Below are 25,437 nucleotides of genomic sequence, written 5' to 3'. Positions count from 1 at the left end.
CACTGCGCGTGCTCATTGACGGTGGAGTCTGTTTGCAAGGAGCTGGAAGAAGTGTTGGGATAGAACAAAGGCGAACGTCCCTCATGCTAGTCAACCACTTGGCTGACCTGCAATACTGCCATAGGTTGTGATGTTGTGATTCCCAGCCCCAGGCTTTCCCCAGCCAGCAACCACACGCATTCGTCACTCCCTGTGTCCTAGCACCTTTTTCTTTCCTAGCTGAGAAAACCAACACCAAGACAGGCAAGGTTGAACAGTCCGATCACAGGTTTAGTCCATAGTAATCTAGGAACAAATTGCCCCTCCACCCCAATAATGCCTTCCTGCTTTGGAAATCCTACTCTGCAAAGTACTGCTTAGACAAAATGTCTCCCCATATGTCTGCTGTTGAAAAATATCTTTACAATGGAATCCACAAAGGGATGCCTTTGTGATCCCAGCACTAGTGAGGTGGAGGCAGGAGGATTGCTGGGAGTTCAAGGCCAGCATGATTGACATAGCAAGACTGTTTCTCAAAAGAAAAAGAAAATTTGCTTTTGTCCACAATAATGACAGAGTTGGTGAGATGACTCTGGGCAACCGCACTGGTTGCCAAGTCTGAGTTCCATCTCCAGGACTCACAAGCCCAGGCAGTGGTGCACAGGAAACCTCTCGCCACGACAAACAGTGTAAAAACTGTTTAAACGTAACTACAAATGCATCCACATAAAGAAGTATTTTCTTGGTCTGGGGCTTTTCATTCAGTCGGTAGAGTTCCATCCCCAGCACTGAATACACCAGGCATGGTGGTGTGTATCTGTAATCCTGGCACTCAGGGAGGAGACAGGGCATTCTCTGTTCTCTGTTTCCCTCTTTACCACCGCCCCCATCTCTTAATAGGTCCCCTGCGGTTCTGAGCAGCAACCCCCACCAAACCAAACCAATGGTGCTATTAAATAGCATCAACTGCACTACCTCCACTAAGAGGAGATGAAGGCCACAGAACTGGGCCAGAGTTCTTGCCTTCAAACACTGACTGGTGTTGATGTTTCCTAGTTATGTGATCTCAGTTGTCACATGTGTAATATGGTCAGGATTACAATGTCTGATTAAGGAACACATTTGGAATAGTGTATACACATAGTAAGGGCTCAGTCCATTTACATATATATATACATATATGTGTGTGTGATGTATGTATGGTATATATGCATATTATATATGTATATGTGAACAATGGCTGTGTTTGTCATGAAGGCAACACACATTAGCCCATGTATTATCTATGTATAATGGCTAATATATATTCCTTTCCTAGATGACAGGGTGGGGGGAGATACGCCTTATGTGTATGTGTGTGTGCATATGTTCATTTCTTAATTGATACACATGTATATTTCATTTTCTTTGAAAATTAAGTTGACTCATAACAGCAGTGTCCTTTTGTCCGGACTTCAAAACTCTTGTCAAAGCTCGTTCTCCTGCATTTGCAATATGTCTAATTAAGTGCATCTGCCACGTACCCATCCCCCTAAGGGGCTGTGAAAGGCCCAGCATGAGCTCAGCTGCTGGGGACCCACCATCAGCAGGGGAAGGTGGCACGTGGGTTCAGAACAGGAAGGGCACTGCAGGCTACAGTAGGCTCCGAGCCTGCCTTGGGAGGTTACGACTATAATTTTATTTTCTCGGTGACCAAGGGAGCTTGTTTGAGTCGCTCGAAAGATGTAAACACAGAAATACAGACAGTGCCAATGAAAGGTTTCCATAACAGCCAAAGTGGAGCAAAGAGAAGCTCTCAGCTGAAGTGAATCTGTCTCCTATGCTGCCCTCGAGTTTTGTTTTTTTTTTTTGGAATGGAAATCTAAACAGAGAAACAAACACACAAAAGGCAGTTGTCACCGCTGATGTCCCAAGCAGGACATAGTTATTTCACCAATATGAACCCATAGAGCCACAAACTAAGATTCACTGTTTTTCTACAATATGAATGTCAAACCTCAGCTATTTGCAGAAGAGTCCTGCAAAAAAGGCAGAGCCATCAATGCCCGCCACATTAGCCCATGTATTGTCCTAAGATGCCAGCACCTATTCCAGGCTACTGAGTGGAAAAGAGCGCAGAACTCTTTACTGCTTACATATGTTTGAAAAGAACATGTAGTTGTTCATAAATTTGTGTGTGGTGGAAAGAAGCTCCAGCTTAAATGGGCATTTAAGGTTTTAAGGACCTTCGTGACAATAGAGGGTGGTAGAGACTGACAAGCGCAAATGAGGCGCTGCACAGACTCGTGAAAAGTCAGTGGCTTCAGGGTTGGCTCATGAGCTGAAGATTCCTGTCACACTCAAGACACAACGGCCGTGTCTATGACTTTTCAGGAAACACTCCACTCAGGTGGTTTTACTATGTTAACTTGGCATGGACACGTGGACAGTAGTTTTTTTTTTTTTTTTTTTTAAAAATACTACCTTTGCTTTCGTTCCTGGCCATTTAAATATCTTCAGTGTTTTATTAAGTAACTTACTTCTCCAAACTGCATATGATCAAGAGACATGCCAGTTAAGTGAAGACCTGGTCACTGGACAGGAACAAATGACATCGGGAGATTTCTTTCTCTTTTCTCCAAGCCATCAATCTGTAGATATTTTTAAATCAACTAAATGCACTTTGCTAATTTAACTACAAACTTGCCACTGGAATAATAACATATAGCCTGTCTCTGTGATCTCCCAAGATACTCATCACAGGTGATAAATGCATACAAGGAATGAAATGGATTGCTGGATCAGCCAATAGCATCTGAGACTAGACTTCATTGAGCATCTGAATTAAGATCGGAGTCAGTTCTCTCTTCCTACCATGGTTTCTGGAGACCAAACTTAAGTCATTAAGCTTTAGCAGGAAGTACTTTTCTCGGCTGAGCCATCTTACCAGCGCTCTGATTTATTTTCCTAGAGCATGCCAGTGAGTGTCAAGAGGCTTATGAAGAAGGAAGCACCATGTAATTCTGACGTTTCGTCAGGTCATTTGGAGCTACTGACCTATGTGGCTGACTCTCCTATACAGCTTGTGGTTTTATCAATTTTATCCCCAGCCGTCTCTGTTCTCCTAATTGCACAACACTGTCCATGATAATTTGCCACATTCAGAAAATGCCCTTTTGGAAAGGTCAGGTTCTTCCCAGCTGTATATTTCGTTTCAGCAGATTGTTCACTTGCAAAAAGAGCAGCACGTGGATATCAGTAAAAAGTGAAACTTGTTAATACGGTCGTGACAACGGTCAACTACAGTGTAAAAGACGACAGAACTGTATATACACATGTATGTGCTAGAACTACAGGCCAGTCATAAGTTGTTAGTAGTCTAGCACCAGAAAAAAAAATGCTTTCTTGAATACATTTTTATTGTTTTGCATCTACCTTTATCATAACTTCTCCTCTGGGGCCGGCAAGATAATTCAAAGGGCAAAGTAAGGCACTTGAATCCAAGGCTGATAACATGAGTTATAATCAGAGGGACTTGTATGGTGGAAAGAGAGAACTGGCTCCCTACAGTTGTCCTCTGATTTTGACGTGTGTGTCATGACATGCCCCCACTCCCCATTAAATAAATAAATAAATAAAATTTCTGTGCTTGCAAGTGTCTGTGCTACTGGACTACTGGAGTCTACTTTGAAGCTAAGAGGCTAGATAAGATTATAAGGTTTAAGTGCATAGCCTACACTTAAAATTGCCCTTAAGCAATGGCTGCACCAGGAGACCTGAGGGGCTGGCTAGCAAAAAAATCCATGCCTCAAAGAAGCCTTTGATGACATCAACACAGGTAGAAACATTACCCGAAATGGCTACTGTGGCCATCTGGTGCTTGGGCCTTGGCTACAGCCTTTCTCTGCAGGTGCTGCTATATCTGGCAGGGGAAAGACAAGAGTCAACCTTTTTCTGCAGCATTTATAGGTAGGAAGATGGAAACATAGAAAACTTTTAGTTCCTTAGGCCGCCGATGTACAGTGAGGCAAACCTTCCTTTCCTTTCTGGTCACTTCCTCAACATTTCAAGCCCTCTAACTTCCTTATTTGGACCCACCAATTAACAACTCTTCGAGTGAGGGTCTAGAGGCATCAACTTCTTCTTCATAAAGACTTCAAATAGTGTCACGCTGGTTAGGCAGGGATCCTTAAAGGTGGACTAGAGATGGTAGTGGGAAGGAAGAAGAGAGTTGGTTTGCCCTCCTGCTTGTTTGACACATGCTCTCCTGTAAGCCAAGCCAGGCTTGGATTCCCTCTGTTGACCGGGCTGGTATAGAACTGCTTCAGTCTCTTGAATACTGGGATATTACGATCGTGCATCGTCATGCCTGTGGATTTTCCTCACTGGACAATATGGAGTTTTATGATTTTTTTCCATGATGCTTTTAAGAGCAAGTACCTGCTTTCAAATATAAGTAAGTTAGAGCTGGAGATGTGGTTCAGTGGGAAGTGCTTGCCTAGCATGCACAAGGCCCTGGGCTCTATTCTCCACACTACAAGAAGAAAAAAATGTCTATAAATGTAAGTAGATTAGCTAAGGAACAAGCTTCTAATTACATGCTGTTTCATATAAGGATGAATTTTTTTTTTTCGAGACAGGGTTTCCCTGTAGCTTTGGAGCCTGTCCTGGAACTAGCTTTTGTAGACCAGGCTGGCCTTGAACTCACAGAGATCCACCTGCCTCAGCTTTCTGAGTGCTGGGATTAAAGGCGTGCACCGCGACCACCCGGCAAGGATGAAATATGAAATTTTAAATTTTAATTTGCTAAATCTTAAAAGAACATCTCTCTCTTTCTTTCTGTGTGTGTTAGGAGGGCACAAACACCACAGCACCCATGTGGAGGTCTGAAGCCAACTTGCATGAGTTGATTTTCTTTTTTCATCATATGGATCCTGGGGTTCGAACTCAGATCAGCAGGCTTGGTGGCAAGCACCTTTACCCATGGAGCCATTTCAACAGTCCAAGGATCAACTTTTAATCCTTCTCTATTCTTCACCCTCAGAGAGAAATATTATTTTCATTTCTAATACTGTTCATGACTGGTTAATAATTGTGTATGAGTAATTTAAAATGAGACTTCTAAACAATCTGGGAAGGTGTCTCTGTGAAAGTACACTTCTTTGTGAGGTCTTGACTGACAAGAGGTATAAATATCTTTAGAAATCATTCAACTGCGTGGACATAAGCAGTTGCCATTTAATAATTCCTTGGAAATGATATATATAGATTTAACAATTTCAACTAAATATATGGGGAGAACACTTTCCTGCAGATATTGCCTATCATCAACTGTGTACATCAGCAGAAGCATCCGTTAACTCTAAGGGAAAGAAGAGGCCCACCCCAGCTAAAGAGCTTCCTTTGCATGTCCACACATTGTATCCATATGTATGCCCCCAAGCAGACAGCAGCGTCTGCAGAGGCCTTAGTTCTTTGCTTCTGCAAAGGAATTGCGGTAGGGAGAGTGGCCTCTTGTGCTTCTTTCTGCAGGACGGGATTTGTGAGGGCAACTCCAAGCAGTGTCTTCTGAAGACTGATCAGAATGGACCTATGACAGCATGGACAAAGTTTCAGAAGAAGAATAAGTGGCTGGAAGGAACACCGGGGTATGAGATCGAGACCATGGCTTCGCCCCCTCTTTTTAGCACACTGGACAATTAGGCTACATTTGAATGAAAAAAGCCACACTTGTATATTTTTTAAAAAGGCCCAAAAACGGTGTAATTAGTAGTTCAGCCTGGCAGCTGCATCAGCAACTGGAAAGTCAGGGCAACCTGATACTTAAACCAACCATTCTACTATTCATTAGCAGCTCTTAGAATATAAAAAGGTAAACCTTTGAATTCAGTGATGAATGAAAAATAATTGGTTTGCGTCAGCGTTCTACCCTATCTTTTTTATTGTTGTTAATTATGTGAGTGTTGGTTTAAAATGTTAAATAATACATAAACATTTAGGGGTACAAAGGATTTGTATATGCTATCATGACTCGCAGTCCCCCTGTTGTTTTTTTTAAATCATAAAGAATGCTGTTACTGGGCATGGTGGCACATGGCTATAAACTCAGCACTAGGGAGGCAGAAGCAGGAAGATCACCAAGGAGTTCAAGTCTAGCCTAGTCTATATAAGCTGCTGCTAGGCCACTCAGGGATAAATAGGCAAACTCTGTCTCAAAAGTAAACAAGCCGCAGTTCCATGTTCATAGTAAGAGTCCTGAGAGGATCAGGGGAATTAGCCCGAGTAGGCTGGCATTGTTACTAGTAAAGAATGATACCTGGGACTATGTCTACTTCTGGGTGGGGTTTATGTGGAAAGATGCAGTTACTTCGGCATAAGCCTTTTTCTTCTTCCTTCCCTTCCCTCCCTCCTCCTTCCCTCCCTCTCTCTCTCCCTCCCTCCTTTCTTCCTTCCCCCGTCTCTCTTCCCTCCCTCCCTCCCTTCCTTCTTCCTTCCTTCCTTCCTTCCTTCCTTCCTTCCTTCCTTCCTTCCTTCCCTCTCTCCCTACTTCCTTCCTTTCCTCCTTCTGTCATTCCTTTTTTTAAAAAAAAAGTTTTATAACAGTCCACACTGGCCTTGAACTGCCTAAGTAGCTGAGGATGAGCTTGAACTTCTGATCCTTCACTGCCAGGATTGCAGGTGTGTTCTACCAAGCCCATGTTTATGAGGTTCTGGACATCAAATCCAAAGTCTTATGCATGCGAGGTGAGAACTCTGCAGACAGAGCTACATCCCTAACCTGTTTTCTTTTTTTTAAATATCTCATTTGCCATGTTAAAACTGAGGAAACTGTAGTTATATTACAAAGAAGTAATTCTTCTGTGTCTACACAAACCCCTGACAGTTAAAATAGAAAGGCAAAAAAACAAAAAGAAGCTAATTTTCACATATAATTTCAGACTTCAGTTTAACTTGCTTATTTATGTCCTTACTTAATAGTGCTATGGACAGAAGTTAGGGTCTTGTGTTATCTGAACGCATACTTCACCACTGAACCCCACCTGAGTCTATACTTGCATTTTATTTATTTATCCATTTGTTTATACAGTGCTGGGGAATGAACCCAGGACCTTCTACATACTAGACAAGTGCTCTAACATTAAGGAATAACCTTAGCCCAGATTCAATTTGATTTATTTCGCTATTTTAATTTATTTATTTTTATTTTGCAGTTCGGGAGATCGATTCCAAGGCCACCAGTACCCCTGGCATACGTTCTACCAGTGATACCCACGGCCCTCGACTTCAATTTTAAATTGTAAAATATTAATATTATGAAGCTATCCAATGGCAAACAGATTATAAGAGAAGTGAGCCCTGAGAATGGATTCTTATGGCTACAGCCTTTTAAGGTGGCTAAAATCTAAACACGGGTAGGTGTGTAAGTGGAGGACCACAGATGAACATAGAAAGCATCCACAAGTTTGGTTTGGATCTTCACTGCCCATGACACAGTAACAGTCCCCTATTTTTTTTTTTTTTTGGTTTTTTGAGACAGGGTTTCTCTGTGGCTTTGGAGCCTGTCCTAGAACTAGCTCTTGTAGACCAGGCTGGCCTCGAACTCACAGAGATCCTCCTGCCTCTGCCTCCCGAGTGCTGGGATTACAGGCGTGTGCCACCACCGCCCGGCTTACAGTCCCCTATTTTTAAAGAGGCAGTGGACATTTGGGTTTCAAGCCAGTGTGATCTACACAGTGAGTTCCAGGACAGACAGGACTGTTGTTACACAGAGAAAGCCTGTCTCATCCCACCCCCAAATAATAAAAACAAAATAAAAATTTTTTAAAATCACATTTCCAATGTTATCTTTTAGGAAAGTTACATTTGTGGCTTCTGTTGCCCTTGAAATAAATAAATAAGTAAACGTTTGAGGCCTTGTTGAAGAATAGAAATACTTCTATGAAGTGATGGGGAGCAGCCACACACATGATCTCATTTGACGGCTGACTAAGCTGCTTTCCGAAATAAATCAAGTCGGTGCTACAGGCCAACTGCTGGCCTCCTCTTAGCAGGGCACACGGTTATATAAAATATTCTGGGAGAAGTGTTCCATTAAATTACTTAGGGAAACTAGGTAATCTTGAATCGACCATGAAATTTTCATTTTTTCCACAAGTAACATTACTGAACTTTGAAGTAACACTTGAACATTGCTGAGATATAATGAAAAATTGCCTTTTTTTTCCCTTTCTCTTCCAACCGGGAACTACCGAGTCTGCCGCGCTGAGACCGCAGGCATGGCATGTGTCACCACTCCCAGCTTTTTAGCATTGTTTGATTTTGATTTTGCTTTTTTTTGGGAGACAGCATCATGCTATGTAACCTAGACTGGCCCCATACTCACAGCGATCCACCTGCCTCTGCTTCTCAAGTTAAAAAATGCATTATATGGAAGGCCATGCATGTGTGGAGGTCAGAAGACAGCTTCGTGGAGTTGGTTCTTCTCTTCTACCTTGAAGTGGGCTCTGCGGATTAAACTCAGGTTGCCAGGCTTGGGTGGCAAGCACTTTTAGCCACTGAACCATCTTGCTGCCCCCAGGAGTTTTATTTTATTATTTGGATGTTTACTTATGCTGCTTTCTTCTTCTTTTAATTGTTTTTATTGAGCTGTATATTTTTCTCCACTCCCTCCTTCCCTCCCTCCCTCCGTTTTTACCCTCTCCCATGATCCCCATGCTCCCAGTTTACTCAGGAGATCTTCTCTCTTTTTACTTCCCATGTAGATTAGGGTCCTCTTTGGTGTCTAGGTTCTCTGGGATTGTGAACTGTAGGCTGGTTTTTCTTTCCTTAATGTCTGAGTGACTACATATAATAATTGTCTTTCTGGGTCTGGGTTACCTCATTCAATATAATGTTTTCTAGATACATCCATTTGCCCACAAATTTCAAATTTTAGAAAAAAAAAATGATTTTTTTTTCTGCTGTGTAGTACTGCATTGTGTACTGCAATGCGCTGCATTTTCCTTATCCATTCTTCAGTCAAGGGGCATTTAGGTTGTTTCCAGGTTCTAGTTATGACAATGTTGCTATGAGCATGGCTGAGCACATGTCCTTGTGATATGATTGAGAATCCTTTGAGTATATACCCCAAAGTGGTATTGCTGAGTCTTGAGGTAGGTTGTTTTGTAATTTTCTGAGAAATCACCCTACTGATTTCCAAAGCAGCTGTAGCAGCTTGCACTCCCACCAGCAATGGAGAAGTGTTCCCTTTACCCCAGATCCTTTGCAGCATAAGCTGTCATCAGTGTTTTTGATCTTGGCCATTCTTGGCTTGCTGCTTGGCCATGCTGATTTTTCTAATTAGTGTTATTTCCACAAAGAACTTAGAACTCTTGTCATACAGAGTGAGAATCCAAATCAGCTTTTCTACTGAAACGGAGCTCTGGTGGGCAGTGGAGAATATCCTGCAACTACAGCTACTTGTTTTACGATTTCTCTAGAAGCCTGTGAGTGTGGAGTCACACTTTAAAAGCTAAAGTGTCATTCCCACATTACGACAGAATTCATCATCTTGTGATGAAGAGACCTTGTTTGCGACCCCAAGGACTCTAAATATGGGCCTCAACTCCCAGTTTTTATGCAGAATACAAGAAAGAGGGAAAGGTTGAATGTAGAAATTTTCCTTTTATTGAACATGGTGTACATCAAGGGAGACAATGAAATTTCCACTTGGCTCCATTAAAAGTAATTTCAATGGCTGCGAGTAGTGGCACTGCCTTCAAACTCAGTACTCTGAAGGCTGAGGCAGGCATATCTCTGTGACTCTGAAGTCAGCCTATTCTACCAAATGAGTTCTCTGTCTCAAAACAAAAACAAAAACAACATTCAAAGCTAGGCATTGTAGTACGCATGTGTAATCCCAACATTTATTGGTGAAGGCAGAAGATCAAGAGTTTAAGACTGAGGGTTGGAGTGATGTCTCAGTGGTTGGGAGCATTGGCTGCTCTTCCAGAGGACTCTGATTCAATTCCCAGGACCCACATGATAGCTCACAACTGTCTATAACTCCAGTTCCACTGGTTCCAATTCCCTTACACAGGCATGCAGGCCAAACACCAATGTACATAAAAATAAAAATTCAAAAGATAAAGAGTTCAAGACCAAAAATAACTGTACATCAAGCTCCAGGACAGCCTGGGCTAAATGAAACTATCTCAAAAAACTTAAAACAACAAATAAAGCCCTGAAGCAGGGAGACTGTCACATGGCTATCACACATAGCTCTTCCCAACAGGCTAGTATGTTGGTAACGCAGAATCAGCTTTCCCACACTGACAATTTGTTCATTTAGTTGACTAAGTTTGTACATTATCTGGATTTTCTAAAGTTGCAAGAGTATGGAAGGAAACCATGACATTCCATGGGATTAGATTTGACTTTATTTGATTCACTTTTTAAGAAGCTACAAATATTATGAGGGACCTTCAGATCATCGTAAGAGGATGTGACACAATTGTTGGGAGGTGGAATGGAGGTCAACGTACACAAATGGGAAGACTCAAAATCACTGAGCATGCGACCGGCACATTTACTGCAATCCCCCTCAAAATCCTACTCAGGTATGTTTGTGGAACATGAAAAACTAATTCTCGAGGCAACGACCAAGAATAGCTCAGTGAATAAGAGCTAAAAGAAGTTTCTGTGAGATTGCCAGGCTTGTTTTAAATGGATATAATCAAGGCTGTTTATATTAGCACAGAGACACACTCATGCACACATATGTAATATATATGCATAATATAAAACCAACACAAAAGGATGAATTACACACTGTGGTTGGTTTCTGTACAGATTATATAAAATAGTATATTTCAGCCTCTATACCAAAAAAATCTTTATGGAAAAAAAGGACTAAAAGGCTGGGGAGTGTTTGATGTGCAAACATTAGAACCTGAGTTCAAATCCCCAGCAGGCACATACCAAGCTGGCATGAGGTGGTGAGCTGGAGAGACGGCTCAGTTGCTAAGAGTACTTGCTATTCTTACAGAGATCTTCGGATCAGTTACCTAAGTCCACTTGGTGGCTCCTTCTGTAACTCTAGTTCCAGGAGATACAACTAACTCCCTCCTCTGACTTGTGAGTGCACATACATCTAGGCATTCACACAGACACATAAAAGTAAATAAATCATTTTTAAACACTAGGCATGATATAGCCATCTGGAACTTTGATGCTGAGGTAAGGAGGGGTGGGACAGACATAAAAGGATTCCAGCCCAATTGCCTCCTCCAATAAAAACCAAACAAATCAAATACCAAGCTAAACTCGGTGAGCTCCAAATTCATGAATTAGCTTGTCTCAGGGAATAAGTGATAGAAGTCCCTCTATCTCTGTGTGTGTTGGGACCAATTGAGTCCTGGCCTTCAGCTGCTCTTCCCTGTCTAGAGCCTTCTAATTGAAGTCACTAGAAGCTGTGCCTATCTTAGAGGATCAGAGGATGGGATTTTCACCTGTTGGCCACTGACTGCAGGGTATTTAAGCCTCCATGGGCTTTTGTACCAGCGATTGGAGGTCCGTGTGTTGGTCTGTCTCTGCGTGTGTTTCTTCAACCTCCAGCCCCTTGCCTGAAGCTCGCAAACTGGCTTCTAGCACATAGAGCACAGACGGGGGGGGTGCATGGCAGTGTGCTCATGCACACACACATGCAACAGAGACAGATAAAGACGGGACAATTTCAAGTATACATTTGTAAAACCTTTTAAAAAATAACAGAGGAACAGAAAAACGTTTTTCCTGACCTCAAGGACAATACTGATTTTTAAGTAGGATGGAGATAAAAATCCCAGATTAGAAAGTAGTAAAAGGAAACATTGCTCACTGGAACTTGATGACAACTTGAAACCTCAGTACAGTGTGACATGTTGGGCAAAGTTAAAGGTGGGTCATACACAGGAAAAACACACACTGACCACATCCTTCCTAAAGATTAGGACCCACAACATAGACACGCATGGAAGACAATACCCAAGTAGCCAAGAACCTAGCCCTCACTTTCAACCTCTCTAGGGAAATTCAATGTAAAAATCATGAAATACCATTTCATACCTACCATAATTTAAAGACGAAATAATATAATTACACCAAAGCTGAAGACACTAAGAAGCTAAAATTTTCACATGTTCCTGGTGGGAGACTATCTGGAGTCTTCAGTTAGAAAGCCATGATGACATGATAAAATTGGGGACAATAAACTCTCCATTGTGCTTGACCTTCATTGTGGTCAAGAAGATAAAACTTCTCGGTGAGGGGAGGCAGGCAGGTTATAGATGTGTATGTCCAAATAACACACGAAGAAGTCATTTGTCAAAGATAATTCTGTCTCTACCTGTGGACTTTTGGGATGAAAATCAGAAATCATCGCAGCTCTTCAACCGCTTCCCAGCCTTCTACTCTATTACCGTCAGGTTCTGAGGAATTATGGTTATAATTCAGACGCATCCTGCAACTCCATCTTATTCAGGAAACTCATTGGAGAGAGGCCCTGGCATCTATTACAGCCTTATATCCTGAAGCCAGAACGCATCCATATTGATCATTTCCTGAATGATCTAACCTAGCAGTGACAGCTTCCTCTCTGTGTGTAGCTCCTCAGCTCGCGCTTTCTCTCTGAGAAGGGCACATGGGAATATATTCTTTTCCTAATCTCTTCAGAGCCATTGTGTTTCCCATGCAAACAGCCCATCTCTCTTCAAGTATTGTTCCAAGATCTCTCATGGCTACTGTGGTAGGGTTTTTCACCTAAAATAGAGGGTACAAACCCATGCTTTATACCTTTTTCTACTAAATTTCTATAGACAAAGGCTTTTCATAATTGCTTCTAACCATATGATTTAGAAGCATGCCTGTCTTACGGACAGAAAACATTTCTGCGTTTGAAAATAATGTTGTGAATGTTGAACAAAAGTTCAGCATTTATACTTTATTATTCAATTGATATAAAATGTAAAACCAAGTAAAACTATTCTGCTGGAGATTAGTGGTTACCCTTGGTGGGGAAGACAGAAAGAGCCCTTGAGAGAACCTTCTGAGGGGCTCCCAATAATTTTCTTCTTCCTCCTCTTCTTCTTTGTTCTTCTTCTCCTTCCTTTTCCTTCTTCTCCTTTCCTTCCTTCCTTCCTTCCTCCTCCTCCTCCTCCTCCTCCTCCTCCTCCTTTTCTCCCACCTCCTCTGCCTCCTTCCCTCCATCATCCCCTCCTTGAGATAAGGTTTCACTATGTAGCCCTGGCTGTCCTGGAATTCACCATGCAGAGCAGGCTGGCCTCAAACTCACAGAGATTCTTTTGCCTCTACCTCTAAAGAACTGAGATTTAAAAGTACATGATCATGCCTGACCGCCCCCCCCCCTTTTTTTCAGTGGTGGGAACAGAAGCCATGGCTAAGCAAGCACTCAATCACTGAGATATATGCCCAGCCCCACGTTCTGCACTTGGAAAAACTTATCTAACTCGTATACTTACGATCTACTTACTTTTCGTGGCTATCTTATGGCAACAAATTTCAGACGAGTTTGTAATATCCATGTCTCTTACAAAACAGTGTTAATGACAAACCCTCACTATGTAATAGGGCTCCAAAGAGGTGTCGGCAATCCAGTACAGCAGCTTTGCAAAATGGCTGTAATTCACACACACTGGAGTTTCAGGCCTTCAGTGCTTGAGATTCTATTTTCCTCACCATGGAATGGGTCAGAGCAAGTCAAGTGAGAAAATAAAGGAAGCAATATGAAGTAAGGGGATGCATCCAGTAAAGTTATCTAAAGTGCTTGCATTGCTTTGCTAATTACCCCTCCACTCTTTGCTGACTGTGTGAAGGAACAGATGTCTGAATTCAAGCTCCAATTTGAAAGCCCACCACTGAAACAGCCTTTTCAGGGAAAGGTTATAAAAGCCCCACTTCTCCACCTAAAACAGTAACCTGCTGTACATAAATAATAATTTTTTAAAAAAGAACAGAATTCCTAAGCTCCTTCCAATCTTCACTTCTGATATGCCTTCTGTATTTTTTTTTTTTGGCCGTCTTTTGCAACTGCAATTAGATCTCTGGGGAAACAATGACTTACAGCCTCCACCGTGGTGGGTTAAGACTGGAGGGTAGGAAGGAAGATCCAAGGGCTATAGGAGAAGGATCTCCAAGCAACAAGCGTGAAGCCAGTCTTGTATCCAGCTCTTTTACTTGGAAAACATAATGAAGACACAACTATGCACTCTAAGGACAGCCTGTAGGAAGGCAGCCTTAAAGCCTTAAGCTGGCTAGATTTGGTTCTAGCTAAGGGGATGAAGTCTAAATTTGGAAAGGCCATTGTGCCCTAATTAAGGTCGTGATTAGCTCCTTCACGTCTTCTCACTTACTGGAAACAAGGATAATGTCAACAACAACTTTAGTAAGCAAAACCAACTTCAGAGATAAGAGTCCTGTGAGTGAGAAGTTGCACTAATGCATTAGACAAAGTAACCGAGGTAAAACAGACACCCTGCTCCAGGAGGGGGGGGCAGGGCATCACAAGATTGAGATGGTTTCTAGTGCCATTTTACTTCAAGGAAGGCACGGATTACGTGGTATGCCATGCTCCCCATTACAGTATAATCCTTTCTGGTAATGCTAGAAAAAGATGAAAACAAAACCCAATTTTCTTAATCTCTCTCTCTGTCTCTCTCTCTGTGTCTCTGTCTCTGTCTCTCTCTCTGTCTCTCTCTCTCTCTCTCTCTCTCTCTCTCTCTCTCTCTCTCTCTGTGTGTGTGTGTGTGTGTGTGTGTGTGAAGCAAGAAACAAGCATTCCCCCTGGAAAGAAGGGACCTTTTAAACCAGAGATTCCAGATTTACAGATATGTTCACCAAGTCCTCAGTGAGGCCATGATTCTGATATGTTTTTGATATTGTGATGCACAAAGGTTTTCAGTACCTATCTCCTCTTTTGAGACAAGATTTCATGTAGCTCAGGCTCCTCTCATACTTTTTATGTAGCCAAGGATGACTTTGAACTTCTGATCTTCCTGCCTCTACCTCCCAAGTGCTAGGATTATATGCAGGTGTCATCATCATAAGGTACTGAGGATTGAACCTGGGGCTTTCTGCACTCAAGAAATACACTCTACCAACTGAATTACATCTCCACTCCCCTCTTACTCTTAAACCATTATCAGTATGGCCCCATCCCCAGCCCCTATTCCATCAAGGTTATCTGACATCTGGGGACATTTGGTTGGTATGAATAGGGGAATGTCACCGCATATGGTGAATAGAGGTCAGGAATGCTGCTAAGCATTCTGCAAGGCACCAGTGGGAAGGGAGCACAAGAGGCATATGTGAATATGATCAAATCACATAGATGCATACAAAAATGTCCTAACGAAGCCCATTATTACATATAATTAACATATGCCAATTTTTAAAAACTTGAAAAGACAAAAAGCAATGAAGAGACAGGGAGATAGATTCTAGGTAGCTAAGCCCATGGAGTTTCTGTGGCATTAGTGTACCAAGCAAGAGAGGGCATGGAAGCTCCTCATGTCTTCTCCCATACTTTACCCAATGTACTTCTTCAGATGCATGCTCTATGAAATCCTTTATGATAAATCAGCAGACATATTTAAAAGTAACAATAACCAAATCACTAGACAAGGATGGTATTCTATTTCAATGCCAAATCATGAAGGAGTCCCAGCAAAGTTACTCCTTATCGCTTTTCATCCCAGGCAGCTCACACTTCGTTCTGTGCCCTTGAAAGGGAGGAGATAATAGATTTGCAAGATTCTCTGCGCCCATTTATAATAAGCGAAAATGTATCACTCCCATCTGGCTCTCTGTTAGCCCAACAAATCTTTTTTCCTTGTTTGAATTTTTTTACGTTTATTCATCATGTTTGTATGTGTATGTGTACACTAAGCTGCGTGTGCAGAGGTCAGATGACACTTGAGATAGTCCATCCTCAAACCTCCAACATGTTGGTCCCGGAGAGGAAATTCAGATTGCCAGGCTTGGTGGCAAGTGCCTTCATCTGCTGAACCATCTCACCTCAAATCTTGCTTTTTATTCTTCCCCACACCTACTCCTTGCTATGTCCAGTTACTTTAGGATACCACTGATAAGCCTCGCTCACTCCTACCTCTCCTGCATGGGTAGCTCCATCCTTCCCATCATTCCTCTCAGTACACCTTCAGTGCAAGCTTCCCCTAGAACCTTCAGAGAAGAAACGGGGTCTCAGTCTTTTCAAAACCCTGTCTATACTTTTATTTGGAAATTTGCAACCAGATAAGAAGAAATCTCTTTCTCTATTGTTGGTGGCAGTTTTTCTAGTTTTGCTTTGTTTTAATTTGGGGGATACTGCGGGGTAGAATCCAGTGCCTTATGCATGCTAGGTAAGCCCTTTCCCATTGACCTATTTCCCAAGCTACCACCTCTAGGTGTGTGTGTGTGTGTGTGTGTGTGTGTGTGTGTGTGTGTGTGTGATAGGAATATAAGTGTGTGCAGGTGCATGTGTGTATGTATGTGAAAGACAGAGGAAACCATGGTATCATTCTTCAGGTACTCAGTACTATTCATTTTGTTTTTTGAGACAGTGATTTGGCTAGGCTGGCTGGCCAGCGAAGCCCAGGAACCTACCTGTTTCTACCTTCCCAGCCTTGGGATCTCGCCCAGCTTCTTGACATGGGTTCTGCAGATTGAACTAGGGTCCTTACGCTTGCAAGGCAAACACTTTATTGATTGACCTTTCTCTCCATCCCCTTTCCTCATGAAAATACTAACTTTATTTTGAGACAAGATCTCATTAAGTTGGCCTGGCTGGCCTTACACTGCCTATGTAGCCCAGATGGTCCTTCAATTTGCCACCTTCCTGCCTCTGCCTCCATTTGCCAAGTAGCTGGAATTACAGAGTTGCATCGCCATGTCCAGTTTTAATGGTCATCTTTTTAGTCCCTTTGGGAGACTGCCATTTTTCCTCAGCTGTCACTTGCCTGCTTAAAATCCCTTTACAATTCTCTACGGCTAGCAGAGTCATGATTGATTGCTTTCCAAGCACGACACTAAGTAGTCTGGCCTCAGCTCAGCTCTCCCCACTCCCCCACTTCTGACCATTCTTACTTCCTTAAGGTACTCACAAAACAGCCTCTGTCCTGGCTCCTGCCTTTCCTTATCTGTTCACAGGCTCTGAATGTTCTGTCTCAGACACCTCCTTAAATATTCATTTTCTTTTTTCCTACAGGCCCTTGACCTTCAGCTTTTGCAAAACGGCTGGGTATAGGAAAACAGAGTCTGTGTTTCAGGATACAGCACAAGGCCTTGGGGCACCTGAGCAGGACTCCCCCATTCCTTTAATAGTCTCCCAGTCAGGCTATGGTACTAACAGGAAGGCAGAGGCTTCCAGTTGATTCTGGGCATGCTTATTGCAGGGCACTGTGCTACATGCTTATTTAACCCCAACATTGTTGAGAATGCAAAAACGAAACTTTTGGTGCCGTTCTATTCTCAAGGCAATGAGAATGTTTTTTACTGAAACAAAGTATTTCTTCTCTAGCTTTCCTGAACTTCAAACATTTGACAAGAAGAAATGATTTTTCACTAGAGGGAGGAAAATCTAACATCACAATAGGAAAAGCTAAAGGTAAAAAAAGTAACAATAGCAATAACAAGAACAACAACAACAGTGGAGGAACATTCAAACTGCTGTGTAAATTGTTTTTGTGTCTGGGCATGTCTGAAGTAATGGAATTACTATGAAGGCATTTTCCAGTGCTAAAATTCTGTTACTCCATGAAATACTGTGATACAAATATTAATTTTACCAAACTATGATGTTATTTGTGCTATTATATATTGTATATATTATATTATATATAATATATATTATATATATATATTATATATACTACTGTCCACAAAACTGGGCTTCTAGAATCTTCTCCAGAGTATAAGTACTATTTCTCTCATCAGTGTGTGTACTTAGGAAGTCTTTTGTCTTTGTCCCAAAAGGTAGTCATAACAGTTAGGTTTGTTATCATAATTATGCAAATTAATTTAATATTGCATAAACAAATGAAATATAAGTCTCAAAAGGAAGTTTTCTTTCTTTTCAAACCTGATCCATTGCTTTGCAAAGTCTTATCCAAAATGAGTCACTTCGAAAATAGTTGCCAGAATAATTAATGGCAAGAAACTGTTTAGGTTTCATTGGAAGTGGGGTGGGTAATGTGAAAGGATTCTGCACACAAACTGGATTTGAGCAACTTTAGGTCACATTTTACTTTAAAAGTATCCCAAACTGGCCATTAGAAGCCAACAATGAGCTATGATTCAAGTATGGCAAACTTTAAGGAACCCCAAGCCCCATCAGGATGTCTTAGTCAAAGAAAGGCCTTGACTCTCCAGCAAAACCTCAGCAGATTAATGTTTAAAGATAACTAAAACATTTAGGACACAGAAATGGCCCTTTATAGGATTTACCACTTTGGCATTTTCAATAAAGCATCCTACTGCTTGATCCCGGATGTCACTATCCTCTAAAAAGCCCCCAGGGAGGCCAAGCGGTTTGGCCAACAGCTGTTGCTAGAGCAAAAATATAGTAAAGAATCAATTGCTTCTTGTTTGTCACAAACAGTCCTCAGTGGACTTGGTCTGAGGTTTACTCAGAATTTCAGCCTGTTTTGAAAAGAGTCTCTCTGAGGCCCCGGGTGGGCTCCTTAGGAGACATTTGGTTTCAGAAGGCTGCCTAGCACATGCTGGGACCATATCCTGCCCAGTTATGCATCAGGACACCACTCTTTTGTCTCCAATTGCATCTGAAATCCTGAGCCAACTTCCAGAACTAAATGTTGTATGGTGGGGTCTTCAGGGTGCAGCTTCCTTTTGAGGCACAGCCTGGGTGTGTGTGTGGGGGGGGGGGCAGGAAAAGCTCTGTAGAGACAAGAGGGAAGACACCAAAGCTGGAAGTGTTGAAGAAGGCACCCTTGGGGCTTCCTCCATCCATCGCCTTGGAGAACAGCCACCATCCTGTAGGCGGGCACATGGAAGATGCCAGCATAAAACCCAACTACAAATGAGGTCTGGCTGCTGCCTTGACAGAACCAAACAGTGTTTAAACAATTAGGGAGCTGTTTGCTCCTGTTTTTCAAGCATAACATTACTCTCTCATGTTTGTCCCCTAAATTACATACTTGTAGATTTGTAAGAATTTAAGGAAGTAATTTTATAGATTTTTTTCTCCTAGTAAACTGAGGTTGAAGAGGTGAGAATGATGTATCTTAATCATACAGTACTGAGGGTAAGCTGAGGCATGGACCAGGTCCCTGACTTTCCCAGGCTTTTTTCTATTTTCTAGCTTTGGGCCACCAGCAGCAGAAGCAGTAGTGCCAGTGTGACTTTTAGAAATGTCAACAAGGCTGTTCCCAGGTTGGTTGAGCCAGGGCGCTTTCCTTTCACCAGGATCTCCAGATGATTTGTGATACTCCATTATTAAATTTTTTTAAAGTGTGTGTGTGTGTGTGTGTGTGTGTGTGTGTGTGTGTGTGTGTGAGAGAGAGAGAGAGAGAGAGAGAGAGAGAGAGAGAGAGAGAGAGAGAGAGAGAGAGAGAACCCATTTTCTGTGAAATGCATGTGAAAGCCAGAAGACAACTTTCCAGAGTGGGTTGTCTGCTTCCATCCTCGTTTCTGTCTTGATGTTTATTCCAGTCTACCTGGTTCCTGAGCTTCCAGGCAATTCTCCTCTCTCCACCTCTCATCTCAAGGCAGAAGTTCAGGGATTTACAGATGGATACCACCAAATCCAGTTGTTTTTTTTTTTAATGTGGGGTCCAGGGATTAAACTTAGGTTGTTAGACTTGTATGGCAATCTCTTTTATCAGCCCAGCAGAGCCGTCTCAACGACTGCTTGGAGTCTTGGATTTTCTTGTAAATTTTATCTACTGTGTATGTGTGTGTGTGTGTGTGTGTGCGGGCGCGCACACGTGGGCTTATCACAATGAGCACATGCAGGTCAGAGGACAGCTTGTGGGACTCAGTGCTCTCCTTCAGCGTATGCTGGCCAGCTCCATCTCCTAGGTGCCGGGGTTACAACTGTGAGCTACCATGTATAACTTAATATTTAAAGTAATAGTGAAATGATTTCATTTCATAATCATAAAAATTTCCTGTCAACTGGGTGCGGAGGTCTTTGAGCCCAGCTATTCGAGAAGCAGAGACAGGAGGATCACTTGAACCCATGAGTTTGAAAACAGCCTAGGAAACACAATGACAGCCTGTCTTAAACTAAAACACATTCCCTAGTAGTACAGTGGGTCAAATAATTATTTCCATTCATGGTTTGTGACATCAGATCTCTTCACATACTGAAATAATGTCAGCATTTCTCCCTAGATATATGAGCCATATTCCACAAAAGTCTTCGGAGAATTTATTACATTGAATTTTGTTTAATTACTATGTCTTCAAGCCGATGAGAGGAGAAACAAAGTCAACATTTTGTTGGCCAAATGGGTTTCCATCAGATACAATAGAATAAAACTGGTAGGGATAAGAGACATTGGGCCATGTGGAACCACTCCTTCTGGTCTCAGCACACTTAATTAGGTGGTGTCCTCTATCTATACAACCTGCCATCTCTTCTCATTGTGCCCAATAACCCAAGTCAATGAATAGTCCAATACAGGACAAACATTAATTGGTTCACTTCATTTACATGAAACATCGGGAAGAGCTAAATCCATAGGGATGGAAAGTAGGTTAGTGGTTGCTAGGGTTGGAGGGAGGAGAGAATGAGCAATAACTGCTAATGGGCACAGGTTTGTTGAGGGGGTGAAAATAGGGTCAATAGTTACCCAACACTGTATCAAAGCCTGCAAGTTTGTATGCTTAATATGTGTGAATTGCATGTGAACGGTAGCTAAAGCAGATCAGAAACAAAAATCAATTGACTGGGCAAAAAACAAAAAAACAAAAACAAAACACCTCATTTTCTTTGAAGATGGAATCGTATATCTGGCCACCGTTCTTTATCTTGCTTTTTTTTTTCTTTAAAAGTTTTTCTTTCTTTTTTAAAAATAGCTTAAAGTGCAAACCCAAAGGGGCATTTATCTTTACGAATTTCATTTATTTTATCAGTGAAGTAACTGATACCAGGTTAAGAAGTGACGCGTGTAGAAGAATCAACGGAATGGGCCAATGGTCAGCAATTTTCCAGCACTCACTTGTTTGAAATAGGGCACTCACAAGGGTACATTCAGTAAGGAACACATCTGGAAAAAGAAAGCCAGTTAACGGCCCCTGAAGTGTATTTATTTACTGGGAACGTAAAGGAAGTCAGTATGTTTCCTTTCTGGCATGAAGGGAGCTCGCTTTTTCATGTAAACTACAAAACGAAAACCAAGGCTACTGCCAGAAGTAATGAAGTATGCGCAAATTACCATAAATTGGCAACTGCAGTGTAGAACCAATAATTGTCCAAGACACAAAGTACTTCCTTGAGAGCAGGGTTTTGGCCGGGATATTTGTTTCGGGAGAACTGCAGCGCCCTTCCATGCCCACTTAAAAAGAAAGCCCCCCCCCCCCCCCCCCCCCCCCCCCCCCCGCTAAAGAACAGAGTACTTCAAACACCGCTGTGCAGAAGGCTAGCGCGCTCAGCCGATGCTCAAATTCAACTTCTGAATCTCAGTGTCTGGAGATCAAACACCACAAGAACTTCCTTTAGGCAAAACTTGTGCTTTCCCCCTATCCATCCCGCAGAGCTGGGAAACTGCAGTGGTCTTGGACAGCAGGCATTACTAAAGCAGCTCCAAGCTGCCCCAGAGCCCTCTGCTGACTTTTGGGTATGAACCCCGTTTAAAAGGGAAGACTGAGTTGTTGGTTACTGCTCACATGAGGACATTGAAAGAAGTAAGAACCAGAGCTACATGCCACTCAGTTCTACTCCTTCTAGAAGAATCTTATATCCTAGCTTTCATCTAACTTTTTGGAATGAATTTTTTTCTTTCATATTTTTATCATTGTATACTTTAAAATTGTTTAAATATAAAGTTATTTCAGGTTTCTTTTTAAGTGGAAACTGATGTGTCCTCCGTTCTATCTCGTCCCCAAAATATAATCAGTTAAAAAAAAAGATCGCTGCCCCACCCCCACACACTTCGAGGAGGGAGTGTAGTGGCAAGAGCTGGGGGCTTGCTTGTGACTCCCAAGCCCTGGCTCTTAACCTTCGGTGCTTAAACCCACTGCTTTTCACATTAGGAACGTTTCCGAGGGTCCCTTCTCAGTCCTCGTGGCGCTGTGGCTGGCTGGAGCTGTCATTAGAGAACGATAATGAAGCAGAGAGAAACCCCTTTCTCAGACGAAGCCCTGAGAGCCGCGGCACAAGGCTTATTTCCAAGGAGCTCTTGAGTTTTCCTCCCCATGGTGCCGGTTTTAAGGACGTGTTGCTGACGGCAGCATTTCGGGGTGTTAAGAAGTGACAGAAGGGATTCTCCCGCCGCCTAACACCCACCTCCGGGCAGGTGAAAGATTTTCGCGTCTCTGAACAGAGTCTTTCACTGTCGATAGCAGTCATTTCCCAATTGCACTGGAACCCACTTTCTCACCGGCTCCGCCTGCTCAGGGGTTCCGCTTAGGCAGTTGGAACCAGGGACAAAGAGAGACTCGTGGTGTGTCCTATCCTGTCCCCTCCCATTCCCTCCCACTTCGCTAGTTTCAAAGGTCTGGGTTCCGAGACAGGAGCTTGGAAGATCCCCGCGTTAGGGGGTACAGACATGTTTCCTTGGGCTTCAGAAGAATTGAAGGACCGCAAGGCGACACAAGACTGGACTCAGGGCTGAGAGCTCGGTGACAGGGAGATCGTCCCAGGAAATGGGCAAGAAGCCACTCTCTACCAACCCCTTGAAATAAAACAGGAGCCCCAAGTCCGGGACATGCTGCCCGACCCAACACACACACCCCTGCCACCCCTCGCGGGGCCCAGTTCTCTAGCTCCCGCGCTTGGCATGCGCCAGCGTACAGTGTGGGTGCAGCTGGAGTGGGGACGTTCCGTGGATGGGGCAGGGAGGAGCACCTGGGCATTGCGGACACCTGCGCTGTGCCCCTCCCACCTTCGGCCTCTGTTCCCCTCCCGCACCGGTCTGGACCGGATGACCCAGGTGGCTCAGGTAGCGCCACCTGAGCTGGGGGATAGGGCGGGGCGCGCCCCTCTTCGAGACAGAGACGCGAGGCTGTGGCCGTGGTGGTGGCCTTGGAGGTGGCATGGGGCCAGCGCGATCACTTACCCATGGTTGGAGACTGGCGGGAGGGGTGCGGGCTCCGGGCTATTGGGCTCCCCGGGGACGCAGGAGAGCCGGTGGCACAAGTTTGCAGGTTTGGCGGGCACGTGCGCGGGGCCGGGCTCCGGGGTGGCTGCGCTGGGCTAAGCAGGGCTGGCCGCTTGGCTCTTCTCTCCTGGCCGGGGTGGGAGCGCGGCGCAGCTCCGCCTGCACTGGGGGCCGGCCGTGCAGAGAGGGGCCCTGACGTCAGCGCCGGGGGCTTTGTGTGCCCGGAGCGAGGGCCAGGCTGGGGACAGTGGCCGCGCCCGCGCTATTGCCAAGCCAGCAGCTTTGACTGCGACCCTGGAGCAGGGGGCATGGAAACCGGAGAAGCAAGGAGGGGGGGGTGCAGAAAGAGGGGAACGGGATTCTAGTATCTTGGGGGCGTGAATCTTCGCTCCGGATGAAAACTAGTACAGTTAAGGGGGCGGGGGGCTTGAGGTCTTAGCCACTACCCGTTGTACAGATAAAGAAACTGAGTTTGGGAACACTGCTTTGAGGATACCCTTGGGCAGAGCTGCTTCGACCCACACTCCTGACATTTTTGTACCATTAACAAGCTGCAGGTGGTGACTTAATCAATTGGGCCTCAATCCTAGTGACATTTTAGAATCACCTATTTCATCAGGGCATCTGTGGATGGGTTCCAAGTTTAGGGCTCCCACACCACTCCGGACATTGATCGTGTTCGTACAAGACCTTACACGAACCACCGACTGGAGTTACCTGTGGGTAACAAGTGATTTAGAAGAGCTCAGATGACGTCCGTTAGTTTGGGTGGAATCAGATTTAGACATGCCCATAGTTAGTCAGCTGTCTAGATCCCTGGAAGCCCACCGCAGTAGGCTCTTGCAGACCACAGATTTGTGCCAGCCAAAGGTTCCAGCTGTTTCAGGCCTTGCGCTGAATCTTTAGGCGAATTAATGGTTTAACAGTGTCGAGCATTTAAATTCTTCCTGCTTCCTTAGAAAGAGAAGAATCTCCCTGTCAACACAAGTATTCGAAAAGCCCTAAGATCCAGACAGTTCTTGAGGCCGATATTTTATGTTGTGCTCCTTTATGGTTTTGGAAATACAGCGTGATACTTGAACAGAGGGTTACATAAACAGTAACACTAGATAGTGCATTTAAGGGACATTTAAGCCAGAAGAGAGAGGCTTTGGGATTGAGAAAGGGAGGAGGAAGCAAACATTTCATCTATTGAAATTTATTGGATTAGGAAAGATTTGATCAAGGCACTGCTCTAGAAAGCCTAATAATATTTTACATAAAAGGACAGAGATTTGTGCTAGGCGGATCACTGGCTCATTTTCTTCACAATCCCACGGGAACAATCATTCCTACTCTATCTTCGTGTGGTAATAAAGCAGCAGGGATCTCACAGGTTTCAGTTTTCTATTACCGGAGTAATCCCTTCCCCTGAGTGCTGTGTGCACCCACAGGTGACTCCTGAGGCGGCCTGTGAAGGACAGGAAGTCAAGGTGGTCTGGGTGAAGACAAGAGGAATCCATGTCAAGTCCTGGTTTTCGGAAGAGCCCTTTAGTTGGTTCCTACATCTCAACAGACTTTTAGGAAATAGCAAAAACACCGGAACAGGCTGTGGGCATTCCCAATCAGAAGTAGCATGTTTATTGCTTCCATGAGCTACTTGAGGACCAAGAACTGGAAAGTTTGTGTACTGAGGTGATAGTCAACCCTTTGGTCTGTTGATTCATTGCTTAGACATATTGGACTTTTTTTTTCACTACAGAAAAGAAAGAACAGCTGTCTAAATACTGGTGGGAGTCACAATGGGATGCTACGATTTAAAAGGGAAGTCACATTTTAATAGAAACTTTCCCTCACTTTGCAACTGTCGTGGATTAATTTCACCAAGCAATTGACCCCAAAAGTCTAAGCAAATCTTGGGAAACCAGAGGGCAGAAGGTGGACTAACCAACATGTTGGAGTTTCCTATTAAATGCTTTCTTAAAATAAAACTAATGCTTTCATGTTAAGTAACCAAAGCCTTTACAAATTAAAGCAAAATACACTGCAGGTGGGTGAATAAATTGGGCAAGGCTTTCTGGAAAGCCCCTTGGCATTGTGTATCAGAAACTTAAAAATATTCAGTGTCTCTGACCTACTAAGTCCCCTTCTGAGACTCTCCTCAGTAAATAACGACGGTTAAAGT

The 25,437-nt window shown here is 43.4% G+C and overlaps 1 protein-coding gene across 2 annotated transcripts in view; it reads right to left on the bottom strand.

Annotated features, from left to right (window-relative positions):
• The window catches only part of Gpm6b (glycoprotein M6B), a 152,069-nt gene extending 128,613 nt beyond the window's left edge, over positions 1–23,456 (bottom strand). Inside the window, exon 1 of one of the 2 annotated variants that reach the window (XM_075958256.1) lies at positions 23,232–23,456. In XM_075958256.1, coding sequence (XP_075814371.1) covers positions 23,232–23,235 — 4 coding nt within the window. In that variant the 5' untranslated portion in view covers positions 23,236–23,456. The remainder of the gene's footprint in view (positions 1–23,231) is intronic. The other variant, XM_075958257.1, reaches the window with a different exon arrangement.
• Between the last annotated feature and the right edge of the window lie 1,981 nt (positions 23,457–25,437).

This window comes from Microtus pennsylvanicus, chromosome X (genome assembly GCF_037038515.1).
Source record: "Microtus pennsylvanicus isolate mMicPen1 chromosome X, mMicPen1.hap1, whole genome shotgun sequence".
In the NCBI taxonomy this organism is placed as follows: domain Eukaryota; kingdom Metazoa; phylum Chordata; class Mammalia; order Rodentia; family Cricetidae; genus Microtus; species Microtus pennsylvanicus.
The sequence above is the reverse complement of the archived record's forward strand: the minus strand, read 5'-3'. Positions and strand labels throughout refer to the sequence as shown.